The sequence below is a fragment of the Trachurus japonicus genome, chromosome 6 (assembly GCF_045865225.1).
Source record: "Trachurus japonicus isolate A0001 chromosome 6, Traja_1.0".
Lineage (NCBI taxonomy): Eukaryota > Metazoa > Chordata > Actinopteri > Carangiformes > Carangidae > Trachurus > Trachurus japonicus.
The window spans coordinates 11,927,729-11,946,611 of NC_140912.1; the positions used below are offsets into that span (position 1 = coordinate 11,927,729).

The 18,883-nt window shown below is 41.0% G+C and overlaps 3 protein-coding genes across 3 annotated transcripts; 1 reads left to right on the forward strand and 2 right to left on the reverse strand.

Moving 5' to 3' along the window:
• Positions 1-866: 866 nt before the first annotated feature.
• Positions 867-5,021, reverse strand: edc3 (enhancer of mRNA decapping 3 homolog (S. cerevisiae)). Its single transcript, XM_085778764.1, has 7 exons — positions 4,869-5,021; positions 4,468-4,633; positions 4,151-4,377; positions 3,726-4,064; positions 3,489-3,642; positions 2,859-3,076; positions 867-2,736 (listed from the first exon to the last, which is right to left on the reverse strand). The coding sequence occupies exons 2-7, from the start codon at positions 4,629-4,631 to the stop codon at positions 2,402-2,404; spliced, it is 1,437 nt and encodes a 478-aa protein (XP_085634890.1). The 5' UTR covers positions 4,632-4,633; positions 4,869-5,021; the 3' UTR covers positions 867-2,401.
• Positions 5,022-6,272: 1,251 nt separating this feature from the next.
• LOC146985654 (uncharacterized) lies at positions 6,273-14,190 on the forward strand. Its single transcript, XM_085780440.1, has 23 exons — positions 6,273-6,462; positions 6,547-6,611; positions 7,180-7,462; positions 7,657-7,754; positions 7,839-7,974; positions 8,075-8,200; positions 8,343-8,468; positions 8,563-8,667; positions 8,785-8,949; positions 9,036-9,253; positions 9,345-9,603; positions 10,062-10,167; positions 10,297-10,339; positions 10,438-10,507; positions 10,664-10,737; positions 10,831-10,915; positions 11,027-11,108; positions 11,181-11,263; positions 11,341-11,439; positions 12,406-12,519; positions 12,605-12,727; positions 13,585-13,645; positions 13,970-14,190. The coding sequence occupies exons 1-23, from the start codon at positions 6,376-6,378 to the stop codon at positions 14,188-14,190; spliced, it is 2,829 nt and encodes a 942-aa protein (XP_085636566.1). The 5' UTR covers positions 6,273-6,375.
• A 695-nt stretch (positions 14,191-14,885) lies between these two features.
• syt18b (synaptotagmin XVIIIb) lies at positions 14,886-18,525 on the reverse strand. Its single transcript, XM_085780581.1, has 5 exons — positions 18,230-18,525; positions 16,760-17,778; positions 16,235-16,391; positions 15,147-15,307; positions 14,886-15,027 (listed from the first exon to the last, which is right to left on the reverse strand). The coding sequence occupies exons 1-5, from the start codon at positions 18,372-18,374 to the stop codon at positions 14,887-14,889; spliced, it is 1,623 nt and encodes a 540-aa protein (XP_085636707.1). The 5' UTR covers positions 18,375-18,525; the 3' UTR covers position 14,886.
• Between the last annotated feature and the right edge of the window lie 358 nt (positions 18,526-18,883).

The following is an 18,883-nucleotide window of genomic DNA, read 5'->3' on the forward strand; positions in this document are numbered from 1 at the left end:
AACCCTCCACGGACCAAAACTGAGGCTCAGATATTTATAAAGTTGTTTAAACCGATCTGTGGGAGGAGGATCACCTGCCTTTAAGACACTTTCACTTTCACACAGGTGTTTTCCTGTGACAGGGGTCTCTACCCAACGAGACTGTCCGCATTTCGTAACAAATGCGGAGTGCAGGAAACTGTATTGAGCACGTAAAGCTGCCATTATAGTACAGCACAATAAGGAAGAGCCATCACAACAACATGTGGTCTCGTAGCCCTCTGGCGGCCGCGGAGAAACACAGCTCGTTTTCACATTCAATAACACTGGCTGATGTTTCCAAGCCAGACTTGTCTGAACAGATGTGACATAACACATCAGGCTGCAGGAATGTTGGAGAAAGGACAAAACATGTGTGCATGACAGTCATTTTCACTGATTCAGCACACAGACCCTGTGCAGACTAGTGTGCACAGAGACAGTAATAGCACAAGCATTTTAAATCCTCCTGAGATATTATCAATGTGAGGAATTATGAACGGACATAAAACCACACCCAACACCATGTACCAAAGAGTACTGGACTTGTAACTACCTTGAAGCAAGTGTTTGAAATCTGTCTTTTCTGGACTACACTCACTGACCTTTGTGAAACAGGACTCACTACAGAATGAGGCAAACATGGAGGTTTACAAGATATGCGTTCGATGAGGGTCTGTTAACTTAACACATCTGCCCCCTCTTGCAAAAAATAAAAATAAAAAAGACTTTCATTGTCAAAAAGATCTGGCATTACAGAGTCCTCTGACCCATTTATCAAGGCCTCAAAAGGCAGAACAAAACAGCAGCTCTTCTCTTAAATTATTTGAGTATTTCACAGTCAATGATTTAGTTTTACGGTCAATACCAGTAAAAGTCAAATACAAAACGGGCAGACTCCAGGTCAGACCAAAACTGAAAAACAACTTTCTCAACACTATCTCGTCACAAAGTCCCAATCTAATCAGTACGTAGACGGTACAGTGCAGGATGGCGCATCTATATCTTTTTTTTTGAGGTCAGATGAAGACAATTCACCCAAGTAATTCATTTCAATTTCACATACAAATGCTTGTTATAATTGTCAGCCAACATAACTTCCATCAAAAAGTAACAAACTGACCTGAAAGGCTGACATTCATGTGATCACGCAGTACGAAAAAAAAGGACTGTACCAGTGGTTCTGAGCTCACTAATCACAAATGACGTGCATTTAACATCACAACTAACCATGTGCAAATCATGCTACTCTGTCTTTTAAATTTAATTCTCCGTCTACTGCACCATTGGCATCTAATTATTTGAAAATCTTTCAGCATACTCCACCAAGTCTGCAATAAATATTGTTAGTGTAATGCCTTGGCACAGTTTGTGTGTCAACTGCATTACCATACAATAATACAACACACACACAGTGTAGTAATCAATGGAAACAACTAATTATATGCAACTGAAAAAATACATTAAGTAGCCTTAATTTGAAAATGCTCAGTAGAAATGTTAAATATACACAATTTAAAGCTCTGGTATTGTCCTTTAGCTGATAGTTTTGACCAAAAAATAAAAAAAATTAACATATCTTTTCCTACCTATCTCTACCACTTAATGGAAAGACAGCAAGAGGTTTTTCATACTGTGATATTATACCACAATCTTTTTTACCATAAACATACAAAACTTGACATCTTGATCCTTTTTAGTAGCTGCCCCATTCAACTCCGGTTTCATTTGACAACACATCACTATTCGTAAAAATGACTAACATTCCGTATTTACTCTAAGTAAATTTCAGATTTTTCCTAATAAAATGTTGGACAATACTGTTACAAAGTATGGAAGCCATTAGTAATGTTAACACAAACATAAATTGGATTTCTGTGTGTTTGTGTCATCTAGATTCTAGGTAACAACATTGTATTTGCATGTTTTCCATGGTGGCTCTGTGTTTATTCACAACATGGATTTGGATCGTTAGACATTAGATTACAATGACAAACAGAAGTGTTTCACTTTAAGTTAAAGATTGTCCTAATCAATTTAAAACTTAAGTGTGGATTGTGTGGATTTTTGCGCAGCCATGTAAATACAATGTTACCTGTTCAACTGCTGAAGCCTTTAGTTTTCATGACACCTATCTTTTCAATAAAGAAAAAGATCTGAAAACTTTTCCATCTCCATCCATTTGCATTTCGTCCTTTAAGAACTAATGTACCAAACTGCGGTCCTTCAGTGTGAGGGAAAAGTCCCTTTTAAATGTTGATGAGTTAGAAGCTTAAGAGATGAACTGAAAGACAGCTGAAGCTCTCTAACATAAGGCGCCCGAACTCAAACGGTCAAGGATGGTGAAAAATTCAAACTGTCATGTTAACCATTCGTCGTCATTTTATGCAGAGTGCAGGGGGATGACAAACTTGCATCCGAAGGGAGAATGGTACTTGATTCCAACTTCCTGGAACACCTGGCGAGGAACACCGATGTCACACAGGTAAACCCTGCCAGCGCCCTCAGCCAGGGGAAGCGGGAGGCAAAGAGAGAGGGACCATTTGGCCTCAACTGCTTGACCCTGTCCACTGACCGGAGGGTCTAAGCTGAGCACCGGTGCCCGGTTCTGGTTAGCCCAATCTGCAGCTGCTCGATACCAGGGCTGATCCATTAGGAATGTGTTCTCGTGGCAGTCCAGGCAGTTGATGATCAGGTCCACTGGGGTGTCCGGAAGATCTGCAAAGCCAGAGGGAAAAACAGATCAATCTCAAAGTAGTAGCTGATCAACTAAAAGACAAAATGGTAAAACAAATGTCACTTTGATTGATGCAAAACAAAAAATTAGGATATAAACCCACCTCTGATACTTGACACCTGTTTGCCTCCTGTTTTGTTGAAGAGTGTGAGCTCACTGGTGACGGAGTCGAGCATCTTGACGAAATTGGGCAGAAACAGGATGACCTCCACTTCGTGATTGGACAGGTGCCGACCGCAGCTGATGCCCTGAGCTCCCTGAACATGAGGACCACACAGCAGTGCCACTGTGGGACGCTGGTGTAAATTTTTTGGAGTGAATCTGGAAGACACAAAACAAGAAAAACTAAGTTTCCTTCCCAAATGTAATTTTCTCTGAGGGTTAATTCATATTTGGCACATGATACAAAAAGGTTCACGGGTGTGGAGATCCAGTGCTCAGTATTAAAATGAAAGAGACGTGCCATGTGTACATTTAAACATCATTTTGTCTAGTAGTTCTTTTTAAACAGCATAAAAAATATATTTGGACCTTCCACATCCCCAGATAACTAACATCCATGTGTCTGAAATGTTTAGTCTTTATCTTTACTCAAACCTTTACCCTGCTTTGTACAATACACACTCTCTGGCTGTGCACAAATTTAATAACAAACCAGACAGGACACTAAATACTGCTTTTGTTAATATTTGACTATTTGAGATGTGTCTCTAAACCTTCATGACATTCATACCTGTTCGGCCCACCCAGCAATGTAAGTGCCATCTGACTGGCGCACACTCCAGTCATTTCAAGTCTTCGCTCCAGTGAGAGACCATAACGCTCAGCAACCGCCAACAGACGCTTGTGGAGTTCATAAGATATACTGGGCACAACAAGCCCAGAGTCTGAATGGAATAAAAAACAAATATGTCACTGACGGTCATTTTCCCTCATTACTGTTTGTTTCATTACAAAGTGAAACACTTACCAGTGCAGTATTCTTTGGCTCCAGGCTGTGGTACAGTGATCTGTCTGTACACAATAGGTTTGGCCTCCAGGATGTTCTCATCATGACGGTAACGTGAAGGTGTCTGCTCCTGTGGCGTCCCACGTGACCTTGCACCGTTGCGGCGCTCTGATATGTCGATCTCTGAGAAAACTGCTGCTTTGTCAAAAAGAGCCAGGTTTCCTTCAAAATCAAAGTCTGTGTCCAGGCCATCGTCCATACCGTCGCCAAAACACTCGTCATCTCTGTGCTTCATCTGACCATTCTTCACCCCATTCTTCTTCGGTGTTGCTTGGTTTGCCCCTCGACTACTAGACGACCCTGATAGGATGGTAAATACATAGTTAATCTCTAGAAATAAACAGTACTGCTACATTCAAATTTAGCAGCACAACTTGTGCACTTACAGGAGTTGTGTCTTCGACGGAAAGCTTTAGGCTGCCCAGGAACATCCAGGTGACGCTCTCCATAGCTTTTAGAGCAGTGCTGAGGAGAGTTCACTTTCTCCACAATCCTGGGGTCGCCTTTAGGGACAGCAACTGGGGCACTGCCCACCTTTGTAGATGCAGAAGCACTGCTCTTTGCAGTGCCATTTCTGATGTCTAGAATCTTTAGTTCTTTGATATCAATGGCACTACAAAGAAAGAGAGAAATTAACTGTAGTTGCAACACATAACATTGTGCCACAATACACACCCGGGGGGCAAACTACTGAGAGCTTTACCTGAATGTGACCTCGGGAACTGGGCACTTGACTCCGTTGTGGAAAGGTTGTCTTAAGGAGATGGTTTGGCTGGACTGGTCCACAGATGATACCTCTCCTTGATAGACTCCCAGTGTTGGTCCACAGTTGATAGACACCAAACTACCCAGCCAATCCGCAGCCATATCTGCACAACACAAGTTTAAAACTTAAATCGGAGCAGATTTATAGTGACACACAATCTGTAAAATAATTTAGATAACTTTCTGTTAGTAGGACGTCACGTTACACATACTAATTGCTCGATGTTAACGAGTGGCTGTGCTAACGTTAACCGACTCGCGCTAGCGTCGGCCTGTCCAGCTAAATTAGACGCAAAGCTCAAAGTAAAGACATAAAGACCAGTGGTTAAAGTTTTGTACCTTTTCAAAAGTAATGCGAAATAAACTCCTCGGGAACACAGGTGAATAAACTGTAATAATAAGTGCTATAATGAAACTCGTTGCTTCATTAAACTGTTAGCTTCTTAGCTCCTTACTTTCTTGAATGGCCAAAAACCATTCCTTGCTGACGTCACGATTACGACTTCCTGTATCCGGTAAAGCATGTTTCAAAATAAGAGCTTAAACGTGTCTCATTATGAACCAGGCAATTTAAATCTGAGAAATTGAGAAATTCATTGGGTTATCAAAACGCTGGCCTCATATTATTTTTGTTTTATTTTATTATAATGATGAGTCATATGTTATGCTTATGACAATAATGTGCTGGGATGTGCTCTATTTTTGAAAGTTAGAGCAGTGCCTCTGAATAATGGTCTGACTTGCTTATGCAAAAAACAACTTGGGATTTAGTCAGTAGCACGCAATATTTCACACTGATCTGTAGATGACTAGAAAGCTTACCGCCATGGTACTATCTGACCCCTCATATGATATCTTCATCCTTGAAGCTGAAAGAAAATCCATTAAAAACACTTATCACAGCATAATCACATCAGACATTTTGTTACTCTCTCTCTCTCTCTCTCTCAGAGAGGTAATTCAATCCAATTCAATTTTGCTTTATTGGCATGAACAGAGATTTGTTTTTGCCAAAGCATTTTACACAATACTTACATAGGCTATGCACCACAACATTGCAATTCATATTCAGAACAGCACAAAATAGCCTACAAAACAAATATTCATCAACAATATAAAAACAAATCTATGCATCTGTGATCTCATACTGTCATAGGCCTACTCTTTCTCTCTCTCTCTTTCTGTCTATTTTCCTAAACGTATACCACGTGCGTGTGTTATGACTAATGTTTGGGAGATGTTCTTAACAACTCATGTCAACAAACAGCCAGTCATCAGACTTGAGTGAGATCATGTGGAGACTATCCCAGAGGTGTTATGCATATGACACACCCACTCAACTGTGTCCTGTGTACACGGGTTTCCATGGATACTCAGTACAAGGGCTGCAGCTGAATAGCTTAAAATCAAAGCTGAGCTAAGCTGGAGCTTACAAGCAGAGCAGGTGGGCCTAGTCAATGGACAGGAGATAAGGTAAGGTTGCCGTAAGGTAAAGTGTCATTCAGTGCAGACCACAGGTTTTAGTTATATTCTATGATTCACTTTGATCAGTTGTGCTCACTTTTTGATATGGAGGCATTATGAATCAAGAAACAAACCAGTAGCCTATAGGTTTGTGGATCACAAACACACCGTAATAGTCATGCAGTCTTAAAGCTAGATATTTACCATCAAGTGAGCACTGGAAAATCCAAGGCACATGATCCAGGAATAGCCACACACCCTGAGCTGCCACCTTTGTGTGAACATCTATCCTTGTCACTTGGGCAGACGTGTGGGAATATGTGATTGTAGCCTCTCCCATACAAAGGGAAGTGATAGTTTGAATCTAGAAAGACACTCCAAGATGTTTAGACCCTCATGTAGAAGTTCGAGTCCATTTTCTCTCACAGACCTCGACATGTGGGACACCAAATCTCGCTTCACAGCCCAGGTAAGACCCAAAGATGCTCCTTTTAGAGAAATGCAGGCCAGTCAAAGTGCTGTTGTTTTAGGATGTGTGTTTTTTTCTTCTTAGACCTCAGCATGGTGTGGTATGGCAACTGTCTCTGGGTCAGGATTTCTGTCCAAAGTCAACACAAGGTGAGGATGAAATGTACAGTTTTAACCTGTTAAGCCCTTGTAGTTTTTGGAGTCAAGGTTCCTAAACATACCATACCCCAAATGAATCAAGAATAGTTTCACAATTTTCATGTAAATATGCATAACCTTGGTCTCTGTGGATAGTCAAGACCTCAGAGAATATAATTCAAGTGTCAGTAACATTATGACTGTTCCTATGCCTGAGCAAATTGTGAAGAACAGTTTACACAGTGGAAAACACCATGATAGCAATGATCATATGTGATGCCACTGAATGTATTCAGCAACTCCTCACCAAAGTAGATGAGAATATCTCTAAGACGGACTCTCCATTTGATCACTTGGAACAAATACTGTTTTAAATGCACTTGAAGTGTTGTTTTAGTGGCATTAGAGCTTCTTATTTTAGAAAAATTACAGTGAAAATACCCCAACAGCATTTTATGAACGTTTTAACAAGGATCCTGCGGGTAGTACTGGATATATGGATTCCAGCGGGCCAAACAAGTCAGAGCCACAGCAATATCATTTTCAAATCAAGGAATCTAATATGCAATATCTATTCCAGCACATCAGGCAACACTGGTGGCTTCAGGCAGAATGACCCAGGTTTAAGGAGGTGGCAGTCATTGTCCCATCTGGCTCCTGGGGGTGCTACCCGGTCCTTTCCTTCATCTCCAGGGGCTGAAATACAAGCTAGCCGTGAAAATAACTATAGACAGCCTGAAGTGGTTCAATGGCTGCAGGATGCCCATGAGCGTATTGACAATCATCTGGACCGAATGAGGGCCAGAGACACACAGCAGAGCTTCAACACAACTACTGCACAGTTTCTTAACATGAATCATAAGGTCAGTGAAACGGTATTAAAATGTCCATGGAAACACGTTTTATGCTCCATCCTCTCTCTCCCTTTTTACGATCTCTCCCATTGCCACCATGCAGTTGTTTTGGGCAATTTTATTGTTTATCTGTTTCAAATAGATTGTCAGTTTGGTACACTTGAACACAGCATCCTTTCACCTTCCACTAATGTGTAACACAGCAGCTGTCTGAAGCAATGAGCACTCTCGAGCAGGAGAAGGAGGCAGTTGGATTATCCCAGTTTGACAAGAACCAGCAACGTAGAGAGCTTCATGAAAAGTGAGTGCAGCAAAAGACGTGGAGAGGAAAATTTGAATGACTGTAGAAAAGACTGACATTCCTCATGTGAAATTCACTCACAAGGGTCCTAAAGCTGGAGAAGGACCTGGTGCAAATGAGGTCTACTTTGGACAGAGGGAGCCGCGACCAACCAACCAAAAAAACTCCTGGTTCACTTAGTAAAATATTACCAGTGAGCCGAGAAGACTCGAACAGACAGGTGTGTTATTGTTGTATCTTTATGAATGATCAAAGTTGATGTGGTAATTATCGTATTATTCTGTGTTTACTGTTTGTTACATGCTGCCTTTGTGTTTAAGGAGAAGCAGGAGTTGGATGAGGAGCTGTGCAAGCTGAGAGAGGGTCTGAGAGAGGCTGAGAAGAGGGCAAAAACACAGGAAGAAGAGCGAAACCAGGCACTGCAGCAACTTCAAACTTCAGCTGAGGTCAGTTAACATGCAAAATCTAATGTTAAACTGTGTCATAGAAAATTCAAACTCACGCTGCAGCATTCTTCTGCCCTGCCACTTTCACCTCCACCTTTATTTATACTGTTGGGTTGATCGTCTTTTGTCCCTGTTTATCTAGACACAGAGGACACTGTTGAGTCAAATAGAGGAGATGGACCAGAAGCTCAGCTGCACTATGTCAAATCACTCTGAAGTACAGGAGCAGCTGAGTGAAGCTAACAACAAAATCAGCCAAGCATGCCTGGTCAGTTTCCAGTGTCTGGTTCAGTATCCAACACAATCAACATTCACATAAGTAATTACACCTTGAACAGCACCTTTTCTAATTTTCTTCTCAGGAAAAAGCCATCTTGTCAACTCAGGTGCTAAAGCTGGAGGATAATATAAAAGAATTGAAGGCCAAATTGACATGGGCTCTGTCTGACAAAGATCAGCTCATCCAGGTATCAGATATCATCTCCTCTGTGCCTTATCTACTTATGTCTGGAATCAAAATGTCAAACCCTGTTTGGTAATGTACAGTTGTTTGTGTTGTTTTGGCTTGTGTATGATACTTATAGGAGAAGGCAGATCTGCACCAGAGGACCCAGGTCCTGGAGCTGCAGGAGAGAACACAACCAGGTTTAGAGAAGAGCCATGGGCACCAGGCTAATGCAGAGTCTCACAACCACAAACAGGATCAGCAAACTGCTCAAATGGATGAGAAACCACAGGCTCTCAGAGAGGTTAAAACATTTCAGTGGTCATCTTTTTTATTAAGTAAATTTTTTAACAACTTTATAAAATAACCCCGGTTGCATCTTTTCATCAGGTAAATGAAAAGCTGACATGTGAGCTTGAAATGATCAAGCAGAAGCTAGAGATCTCACAGTCTCAGCTACAGGAGCTGACAGCGGAGAGGGTCGTCAACACCAAACAGATCAGAGATCTGGAGGCAAATCGCTCTGAGCTCATCACACAAATAGAGAAACTGCAGAGCAAAACTGACCAGGAGGAATGTGAGATGAAGGAAAAGTGCTGCCAGCTCAGGTGAGATGATAATGTCATGCTCATCTTCAGTGTCCTGAAGATATTGTATAATGATCCTCTCTTCACCAAAACCTTCAAATCATTTATCCAGGGAATCTATGGAAGTTTTGGAATTAGAAAAACAGAAACTGCAGGATCAGTGTTGGTGTCTAGAGGCTGAGCTCCTTGAGAAGGAGGAGAAGCTACAGCTGCTGGTGACAGAGTACCAGCAACAAGATGCAGTGAAAGCCAGAAACATTGAGGAACTAAAAGCTGTGGCTTCACACTGGACTGAGAAATGGCAAAAGGTGGCTTTGACCCTACAGGCCACACAAGAGGAGCTCAATGAGCTTAAGAACTCCATAAATGAGGTAAAACTATCATACACATCCATTTCAGACAGTCATGAAAAATAAGGTGTCTAATGTTTTTTTCAAAAATTAAATTAGTTCATAAAAACATTTCAAATGACATATCATCTTCTCTCTCACTGAAAAATCCAGAGTAGAAACTCCATTTAAAAGTAATCTCCAGTGTGTCTATATGTGCAGGAGGCTTCAAGTTTCCACATCACACTGACCTCACTGGACCAATTGACTTCAAAAACCTTTTGATATCACAAAATCATACTTGTATGTACATGTGTTAAAGTCAGACTTGAGAAAAGCAGAGAAAAGTTGCAGATCAAAGTGAAAACAGCCTTTGGTTGAACTCTGCACATATATCACTGCACAGTAAAAGTCAAACATCCAAGTGAAGCATTGAGATGTTCTAATGATTGAAGATGTGGTAGATATCAGTTACATAACAAAACACTTTTTTCATACAGAGGCAATGTGACTCACTGCTGAGGGACGAGCTTGACACATGTAAACGGGAACTGGAGCTGGAGAGGAGCAGGAGTCGGGCGGTGCTTTACAGACATAAGGAAGAAGGTATAGGCGAATGTGATTGTGAGCAGTGTGAGGTGACAGTAAATATTCTCATCAAGTTAAGGGTCGTGTGTAGTGTTTTATTTTTTAACCACAAGGGGGCGTTAAACTGCCATGACCTTTTATTTGCAGGTGGTGCAGCTGTGCAGACTCAGGACAAAGAGACAGTGACAGAGTGAGTGGATTTTGATGAGATTTTCATTTTCAAAATGCACTGTCAGCGAATGCTCAAAATGAAATTCTGTGTTATTGTGTACTCTATCTGTTTATCAGCTTATCAGAATCCTCTTTGTTATGGGAACCGGCATCAGACTGGCACGGCAGCCACAAGAAATCCCCTCAGGTAACAAGATGTTCCCCCCTTCAGTGAAATGAATTTTTCAATGCTTAATAACTAGTGGGGAGAGTGCCTAAGTCACTGACGTATTTATCATGTAAACATGTATTGAGAGTAAACATTTTGTGTTCAGAATATTGACGAGTGACTCATGATCAACAGGTTTGTATGGAAAGCAGGGAGGTTCAAATGCTGAGGGAAAAACTGGCAGAAAAGGAGGAGGAACTGAGGGAAAAGTGAGTTTTCTTGATCTGAATTTTCTATTAAAAGTTTTTGATGGATAAGTTATTATTTGTGTATGTGACAGGTTTTCACCTGTACTGTTGTAGGAAAGCTGCTTTGGTGAGTCTAGAGAGGCTGAGAGAGACAGAAAAAACTGAGGCTCAAATCAAGGTGTCTGCTCTGGAGCTCGAGGTACAGTCACTACAATGTGAAAAAAAAATACATTAAATATACACATGTGAACCAGCAGCTGTGTCAAGAACTGAATTATTCAGTACATATGATCTCTGTTTTTCATGATAGCTCAGGAAGAAGGCCTCTGAAGACAGCCAAGATGGTGATGGCCATTCAAACGTCTCTGACCCTCTACAGACCCAGCTGGAAGGTATGACCCTGTTTTTCAAAACAGTTCTGATGATTTTTTTTTTTTAGCTCCAAAACTTCTTCCTGTTTTTAGAGAGCAGGAAGAGGGCGAGCACGCTGCAGCAGGAGAAGATGCTGGCTGTCCAGAAGCTTCAAACACTAAAGCAGCTTTGCTCGGTAAGGTTTGTGAAAAATACCTACTGTATCCATCATGTGGTGATGAATATCATGAATAACAGATGCCTCATCTGCAGGTTAAAGATGAGAAACCACCTGCTGAAGACAGGAAGGACAAAACCGTCCATCCTGTTAATCTAGAGGCAGACCAGCAGAGGAGAATGGTCACTGAGCAGGTATCAACACGACTTGAATTCACCTGGTTTTGTCCAGCTGTGTGGCTCTGATTCTGAATGACAAATCAAGGCTGTCTCTCCGTGTTGGAGTCAAATATGTCAGCAACTATTAGATAAATTGCTGTTTTGCAACAGGCATTCAACCTCCTGCAGAGAACACATCCTACTGACTTTGTGATTACAAATTTTCCTCTAGCTCCACTTAGTTGATATTTGTGGTTTTGAAGTTTTTTTGGCCACATAGTAACAACAGAAAACTGACGTTGTTACAAAGCCGTGAGTGCCAATAGGCCGCTATTATACACTGGAGTACTGACTATAGTGCATCAATAGGCTTGTTAATTTGGTTATAAAAGGTGTACGATAATTTCCCTCAAAATACGATAATTTTATGCCTCTGGTACGATAATCCTACATTTCCCACCTGGCAACGCTGACAGAAATACACATCTGATGCAAGTGGCAGTGCCAGGTACAACTCCTGTAGAAAGAAATCAATGATACAAAATATAAAGCAACAGATAATTGATGTTGTTTTAATATAGCTAGATTAAATTAACCAACTAACTTGAAATAAAATAAAATAAACAGTGATGTTTCAACAGGGTCATCATGTCCTTTGATGTGAAAATGTGTCATTCTACTCAATGACAACATTCACTTAATTTTGAGCATTGGATGCTAACATGCTGAAAGTAGGACTTTTCCCTTGTAACAACCTTTGTATTTTTATACTGTAATATTAATACTTTTACTTGTGTAATAGATCTAAAAGCTTCCATGATGTTAGAATGCTAGCATAAACTAAGACAGTCAAAGGTGGGCCTCACACGCTAAACACTTTGAAGTTAGCATTGTCATTGTGGACATGTTAGCATGACATGCATTATCTGTGCTCTAACTGTTGTCTGTAAATGACAACACAACTCCTAATGGGGCTATACTGTATCTTACCACATTTTGCAGTTAAAGAGTTTGTTCAAAGAGCGAGAAGGGAAGGAGATGGGAAAGGTTGAAAACACACCAGCAGCTGCTCCAACTGGAACCTCTGCATCTCAAGACTGGACTCCCACAAAAGCTGTAAGGTTAAGAAATGCAAAGATATAAGAATCCTGAAGGAAAATAGATCACACTAACAGTCACAAACCATGTTAATATCTTTCAGTGCGTAGCAGACAGGTGGGGCTGGCAGCAGAGCACAGGTCTGATGCCAGTGTTTGAGGAAGATGAGGAAGAACCAGCAGAACAGGATCACGCTGAGGAAAACCTCCACAATCAGAGAGAACAGGTTAGGACTGTTTACATTTCAGAAAGTTTAGTCATTGCCAAGTCAAAAAAATCCATGAAAAATCCATCTTCACAGGTCATGTACATTGTGTCCTGTTCGTCCAGAATCTGGCTGTTAAGAGCACCAGCTAAATGACTAAAACGTCAACATAAACCTCCCACTAACACACCACTTAAAAGACCCTCTGTGTTTGTCTGGCTGCATCTACTGAGTTTCAGAAGTAATGTATCCACATCAGCACCAGATGCAAATTAATATCATTAATGGCATAATCGTTGCACACAGATGATATCATGAAATTAACAGAGATACACTCACATTCATTTATTACATACACACACACATATGTGCAGACAGCACTAATCCCAGCCTCTGCTTTAATCAAACAGCATACAGTACATGGGGAGGGGTGTGAGCCCGTCTGCATAACCACTTAAACTCCATGTGAAACGCAGTTCAGCTATAATCTCACATATGACCCTTTCTACTGGGTAAATAATCGGATTTGAAGCTGAGGAGTGAACCGCTCGCCTGGAACACATCTGACCCAACCATAAGAGGATGGGCAAGAGTTACAGTATATCACTGTCGTCCAACGAAGGCCTGAGCCCACCGCTGTATGAAAACAGAGAGGGAATTAATAATATTCAGACATCATATTCAGTATCAACATAGTATTAAACACACATGAGAATCATATAAATAAAAGGTCTTTAATGTCTTTATTCTGGCAGCCAACTCATGAAAATAGAATTAAATTGAAATACTTTGGTAGATTAAAAAAATAAATGCATTATTTGGAAGCATTCAATCATCATAAAAAAGAGATCTGAAACCACTCTCTCCATTATTGCCAGATGTCAGCTATGAGAGCAGAAATCAGCGATCTGAACGCCAGAAATGAGAATCTGCTGCAAGGTGAAAATGCATGTGTCAGTGTAATCAGTAGTGTAGATGTGTGTGCTATGATTTGCGTCTATGTTGTGTTTATATTGAACCCTGGGGAGCCATTACTAGATTCTTCTTTCTTTATGCCAAACAGGGACATATCCAGAAATAACCCTGAATACCTGGACTTACAAATATGGAGCATGTCATTTAATAATGTTAAATCCCTGTTTTGAATGAACTGACCTTCTTTATCTCCCTTTGTTTTCTTCCCTCTGCATGTGTAGAACAGACTTGACCTTTGGAAATATGGATCCTGTTTTAATGATGTTATTCTATTTATTCTGATTCAAGATGTGAGGTTCAAGTTGCCAATCCAGGATCTTCACACTGCTGCAGAAAAAGGATCAGACAAGCCTTCAGATATTAAAGTGCCTCTCCCAGCTAATGGTTCAGATGAGCTAGTCCTACAGAAGACGACCACTTCCATCTATCCTGATGGAATATTCCAGGCTCAGCTTGTAGACATCTACAGCCCTGATGAAGGTGAAGAGGAGGGAGAGGATGGAGAATGATGTGTCTTACGTTTGGAAAGACTAGCCGTATGCAAGTCTGATAGTATGTTTTTTATACAGGCCTAATCAGATCTATATACTATAACCCTATGATAAGATGAAATTCAGCAGATGCTTATAAACCATAACCAAAGATTGTGATGTTTGTGTGGCTCAGTCTAACAGACAGCTACTGTGTGACATAGTAATGATAATAAAGCATTTTTACCTCAGTCATTAGTGTTAATGAAAACCACCAAGATACATCAGGCAAAAGTGTGTTTTATTTTAATGACATTATATGGTTCCTCACACCATATTTACATTCATTAAATTCTACAGCCAACAAAATATTTCTAACATGTTGCAAAAGAACTGTGGAATTACAGACATGCATGAGAGTAAAAAGTACATATGTGTGTAATAAATGTAATTCACACGTGAAATAAATTACAGTGTATTTTAGAGGACTGAGTGTGAGTGACTCATTCTCTCAATTAAATTACTGTTATTCCTTTGTTTACTGATATATAACTGTGTCGGGTAACATTTTACAAATACATAATTTTATAAACTCTGAGATAAGATTTTGTATGGCTACAGTACTGTCCCATAGGAGATTTCACTGATTCATACATTGAAATAAGGCCATGTTTACACTAAAGTGAGAAATGAGTTTACACCTTGTGTCAGGTCCACTGGTATCAAAACAGGGTTCTATAGTGGCTCTTGCTGAATGTTGTGCCAGCGTGCCTGCTCCACCTGTAAACTGCACATGTCCCTCCAGTGAGCACGTCCTGCATCTGCAGTCTCCGCACCAATGAAGACTCGACCAAGAACTTTACTGTCCGAATGCACCTGATTCATAAGGAAGGAGCAGAGTGTGAAATCCACAGGGTGGTGACCAAACAGATAAATGTTGTCATTCACAAAGTACTTTTTATGATGTGATCGTGAGCTCCCAAAGCCATTCTTACCTGCGTGATGAGGAACTCGAGCGTGATGGGCAGCTGGCTGATGTCTCCAGGAGGAAGGTCAAACAGGAAAGAAGCATTCCACACCGTAGAGGAGCCTCCGTTAGTTTCTCTGCTGCTGATCACAGTTCCCTGGTGATGCAGATTGATCACCACCTGGTATTCTGTACACAGGAAATGTGAAAAATATTTACTGTAAAATAATAATTCAACATGGAAACTAGGATTCAAAAGGAATCGAGAGAAAACTTTTACAAAGCAGTAACATACCGTAAAATGAAACTATACGACTGTATGTCAAAGGTAGTCCATAAGGTCCTGTTAATATTGCAGTTTTGTCTGATGTCTTTTATTTTATTTTTTGTTGTTGGTGTCAACCATGCGGTCAAAGACTAGCACATATTTTCAATCTGTCATGTATCAGTTTTGTTCTGTTTTTAGAAGTAAAAATACTCAAATCACACCATACAATATTTACACACAAATGACAAAAATATAATAAAAAATGACAAAAGTCTCCTGTAAATACAGCATTACGTATGGTCAAGTAAATCATAGAGCTAGAAGGCATAAAATATTTTTTTCTCTGTAGTCAGCCACAGCAGTGCAGGCCCCTCTGTTCTCTACAGTGTGTGAATATTCATGAACAAGCAAAAAGAGATTATCTTATGTGACATACTGCACATGAAAGAGATATCATAAAATCTAATGGCCCTGCATACAGGATGTGCCAGTCTGCAATAAAAATAATGCTGAGACAGGCTAATGCAAACAAAGATTAGATCTGTCAGATCAGAGATCCAGAGGAGATTGGAACATTTTCCTGAGGATTGTGAATAGTGAAGGATTAAACCACAATGTCATTATAAAAAGGGATGATCTCCTGCTGCACTCAAGTCCTGTAAGACATCATTTAATCCCCAAAACATTAAAAGCAAACATAGGGAATTATTTTACCTCTGCCCCTGAAAGACAAAAGTTAGGACCGTCCATGCACGCTTACATAATGCTTCTATGCATGATGTCCTTACGGGATCTCTACCTTAAATACACATTTCATCAGATTCTAATGACAGACTATGCTGTTTTACCTGGTACCACTGCTGTGGGAATGAGTTTGTCAAGGTTATCTGCTCTGAGGATGGTGGTTTTGATGTGGTGGGTTGCAGTCTGATACTGGAGCAAAATGAAGATCTGTGGAGGACAGCTAAGCCCCTTACACAGCAGTGCATCCTGGGAGATCAAACTCTGGAGTCAGAGGGCAAAAGTTCAAAGAGCAGAGAGAGAACCTCAATCAGGAGCGAATGCAGCATTAGACGGTTGTGTTGTTGCACAATAAAATCACAAACATAAGCTCAAGATATTAACAGTAGCACATGCATTAAGCTAATTGTTTATTTCAAACTATAACCTCCATGCATGGCAACTTTTACAGGGTCCCCAACCCCCAACTTGACTGTATGTCTCCAGTGTAGAACTTGAATGTTCATTTAAGCTCCTAAAGGTGCTCAAAAGGGGTGATGGGTGGTAAAAGGAGTTAAAAATAATTTGCTTTTTGCTCCATTGCCTCCAAAGAGATCAACGTGATCACAGATATTAATTCAATACATCACTACCTTTTTTAGTTTCCTTTTGTTTGGATTCAGTTCTTTTGTGAAGTGCAGTGGATACTCTGCTGTCCAGTCCTTTCCTCCACATTCAGCCTCCACTTCACCCAGTAAGGTTCCCCTTAGACTGTGAGCTTCCAGAGTGTATACAGCTGTTCTGAAAGTGCACCTCTGGAGCTCTTTCACAGAGCTCACCTTCAAATGCAGCACCAGGCTGTGTGGCTCGGGGCTGAGGCCTGTCTGGACACAGGCTTGTATTGGACAAGGGTGCAGAGGCAGCAGACTGCCCAGCACAGATACGTCCTCCAGTCTGTAAGGTGTCCCACTGAGGCTGAGGACAGTGACTGTCAGGGTTTGCTGCTCTGGAAAGAAGGCCATAGTGAAATGGAGGCAAGGTTTTGGTGATATTGTCTGTTTGCAGCTGGCACTGGAGCCATAGCTCAGTGGAGCTAATGGGATTTGTTCTTCAGGCATAGAGGGAGAGACAGCACCATGGCTAGTGAGCCTGCTGTGTTCACTATAAGATACTCTATCCCCAGTGACAGTGCAGCGTCTCTGCAGTGCCTTACATGTTTTGGACAATAGTCCCAGTTTAGGAAATGAGGGCAGGGACACATGGCTGGGATCTATGGGTTTATAAAGGGGTGACGATAGTGGCGGTGTGCTGAGCCGACGCAAAGAAAAATAAGACTTTGGTTGCTCCTGCCATTCCGAGTCAGCTTGGTCTTGATGAGAAAATGGTTGAGAGGTAAATTCACGCTCAGAGGGGGCGGGGCTAGTGAACGTAGAGGGATACTCGAGTATATCTCCATCCAGCTCTTCATATTGCTGCCTGGATGCTGTGGTCACCACAGAGGGAGGTTGGCTCTGGGCAAAGGTCACAGGCTCAGCATGACCCGGCGCTGACGTCACAGGATCTTTGTCTTTCACTGGACAAATCTGACTTTTCTTCCAGCATATAATACATCCCAGGACCAAACTGAGACAGAAGACGATCAGCCCGACCAGAAGAAGAATTTGGAGGTGAACTGCAGACATAAGAGATAAAAAATAATGCCAGTTATATGGTGTTTTGGTATGGTAACTATAATTTACTCAGCTCCTGGATTAACATGATAAGCTTAATGTAATATTTTACCAACTTTGCCTGAGAGCTTCATGTTTAAGTAGAGATTTTTCAAATTTTGTCTTAAAACAATATTCACAAGCCTTTATTTACATTAAAATTACAATGCCTCTCCTGTTGAGATTCCAAGCACAATCCACAGTCCTTGATCTGTGTGAAATTGCATAGCATGGGGCTTCAGTCTAAGAGAGTCGTATGAAATTATCTTCTAAAGTGATTACAGATCACTTAACGGTCACAGTATGGAAAGGAGGAATGATTGCAGTGACCAGTAACACTTTTAATGTATGCACAGACACATGAGCATTGTATTAGTCTTGAAAAACAATACTCAACATCCTGTGAGACCGTACCTTCTAGTTGCTTGGTAAAGAGAACCTGCACCAGGAGCCAGAAGAAGAGTATGACCATGATGCCCTCGATCATACCCTTACAGCAGAAGAGCAGCACAGACTGCCAGAGAGGCTGACCTGGGTACGCCTCATCATGGTAAGGCATGGTGCCAACCGTGAGTCTGCAGAAGGTGTTCCTAAAGAAGTGTCCAGTGAAACACTGAGGTCCAAGTGAAGAAAATCATCGGCTTGACGGATGAAAACACATTCCAGCTTTCATTGTTGGTGATATGTTCCTTTCTGATTCAGAGGATCAGTCAAACATTGTTTTGGAAAGCCAAGGCACAAAATATTTGTATCCCATTAAAATATCCTAAACATACTGAAACCGGATTTCAGGAACACCTACATATTACATGATGATACTAGATTCCATAAAATAAAAAAAGATCAGTCATTCAGGATGGATCCCCCTCAACAAGTTATAGTCAGGTTGTCTTTAAAGCTATAACTCTATTTCCCAGTTAAAAGCTGGAAAGTCATTCTTCTGTCCTAACTTTGTACATATAAAACATTCCAGTCTTCATCCCAGGACAGTGATCCCCTCATCTGCAGTATGACTTGACCGGTATTATTCCTCCCTGGCTGGCGGGGAGCGTGGGCGGAGATATCCAT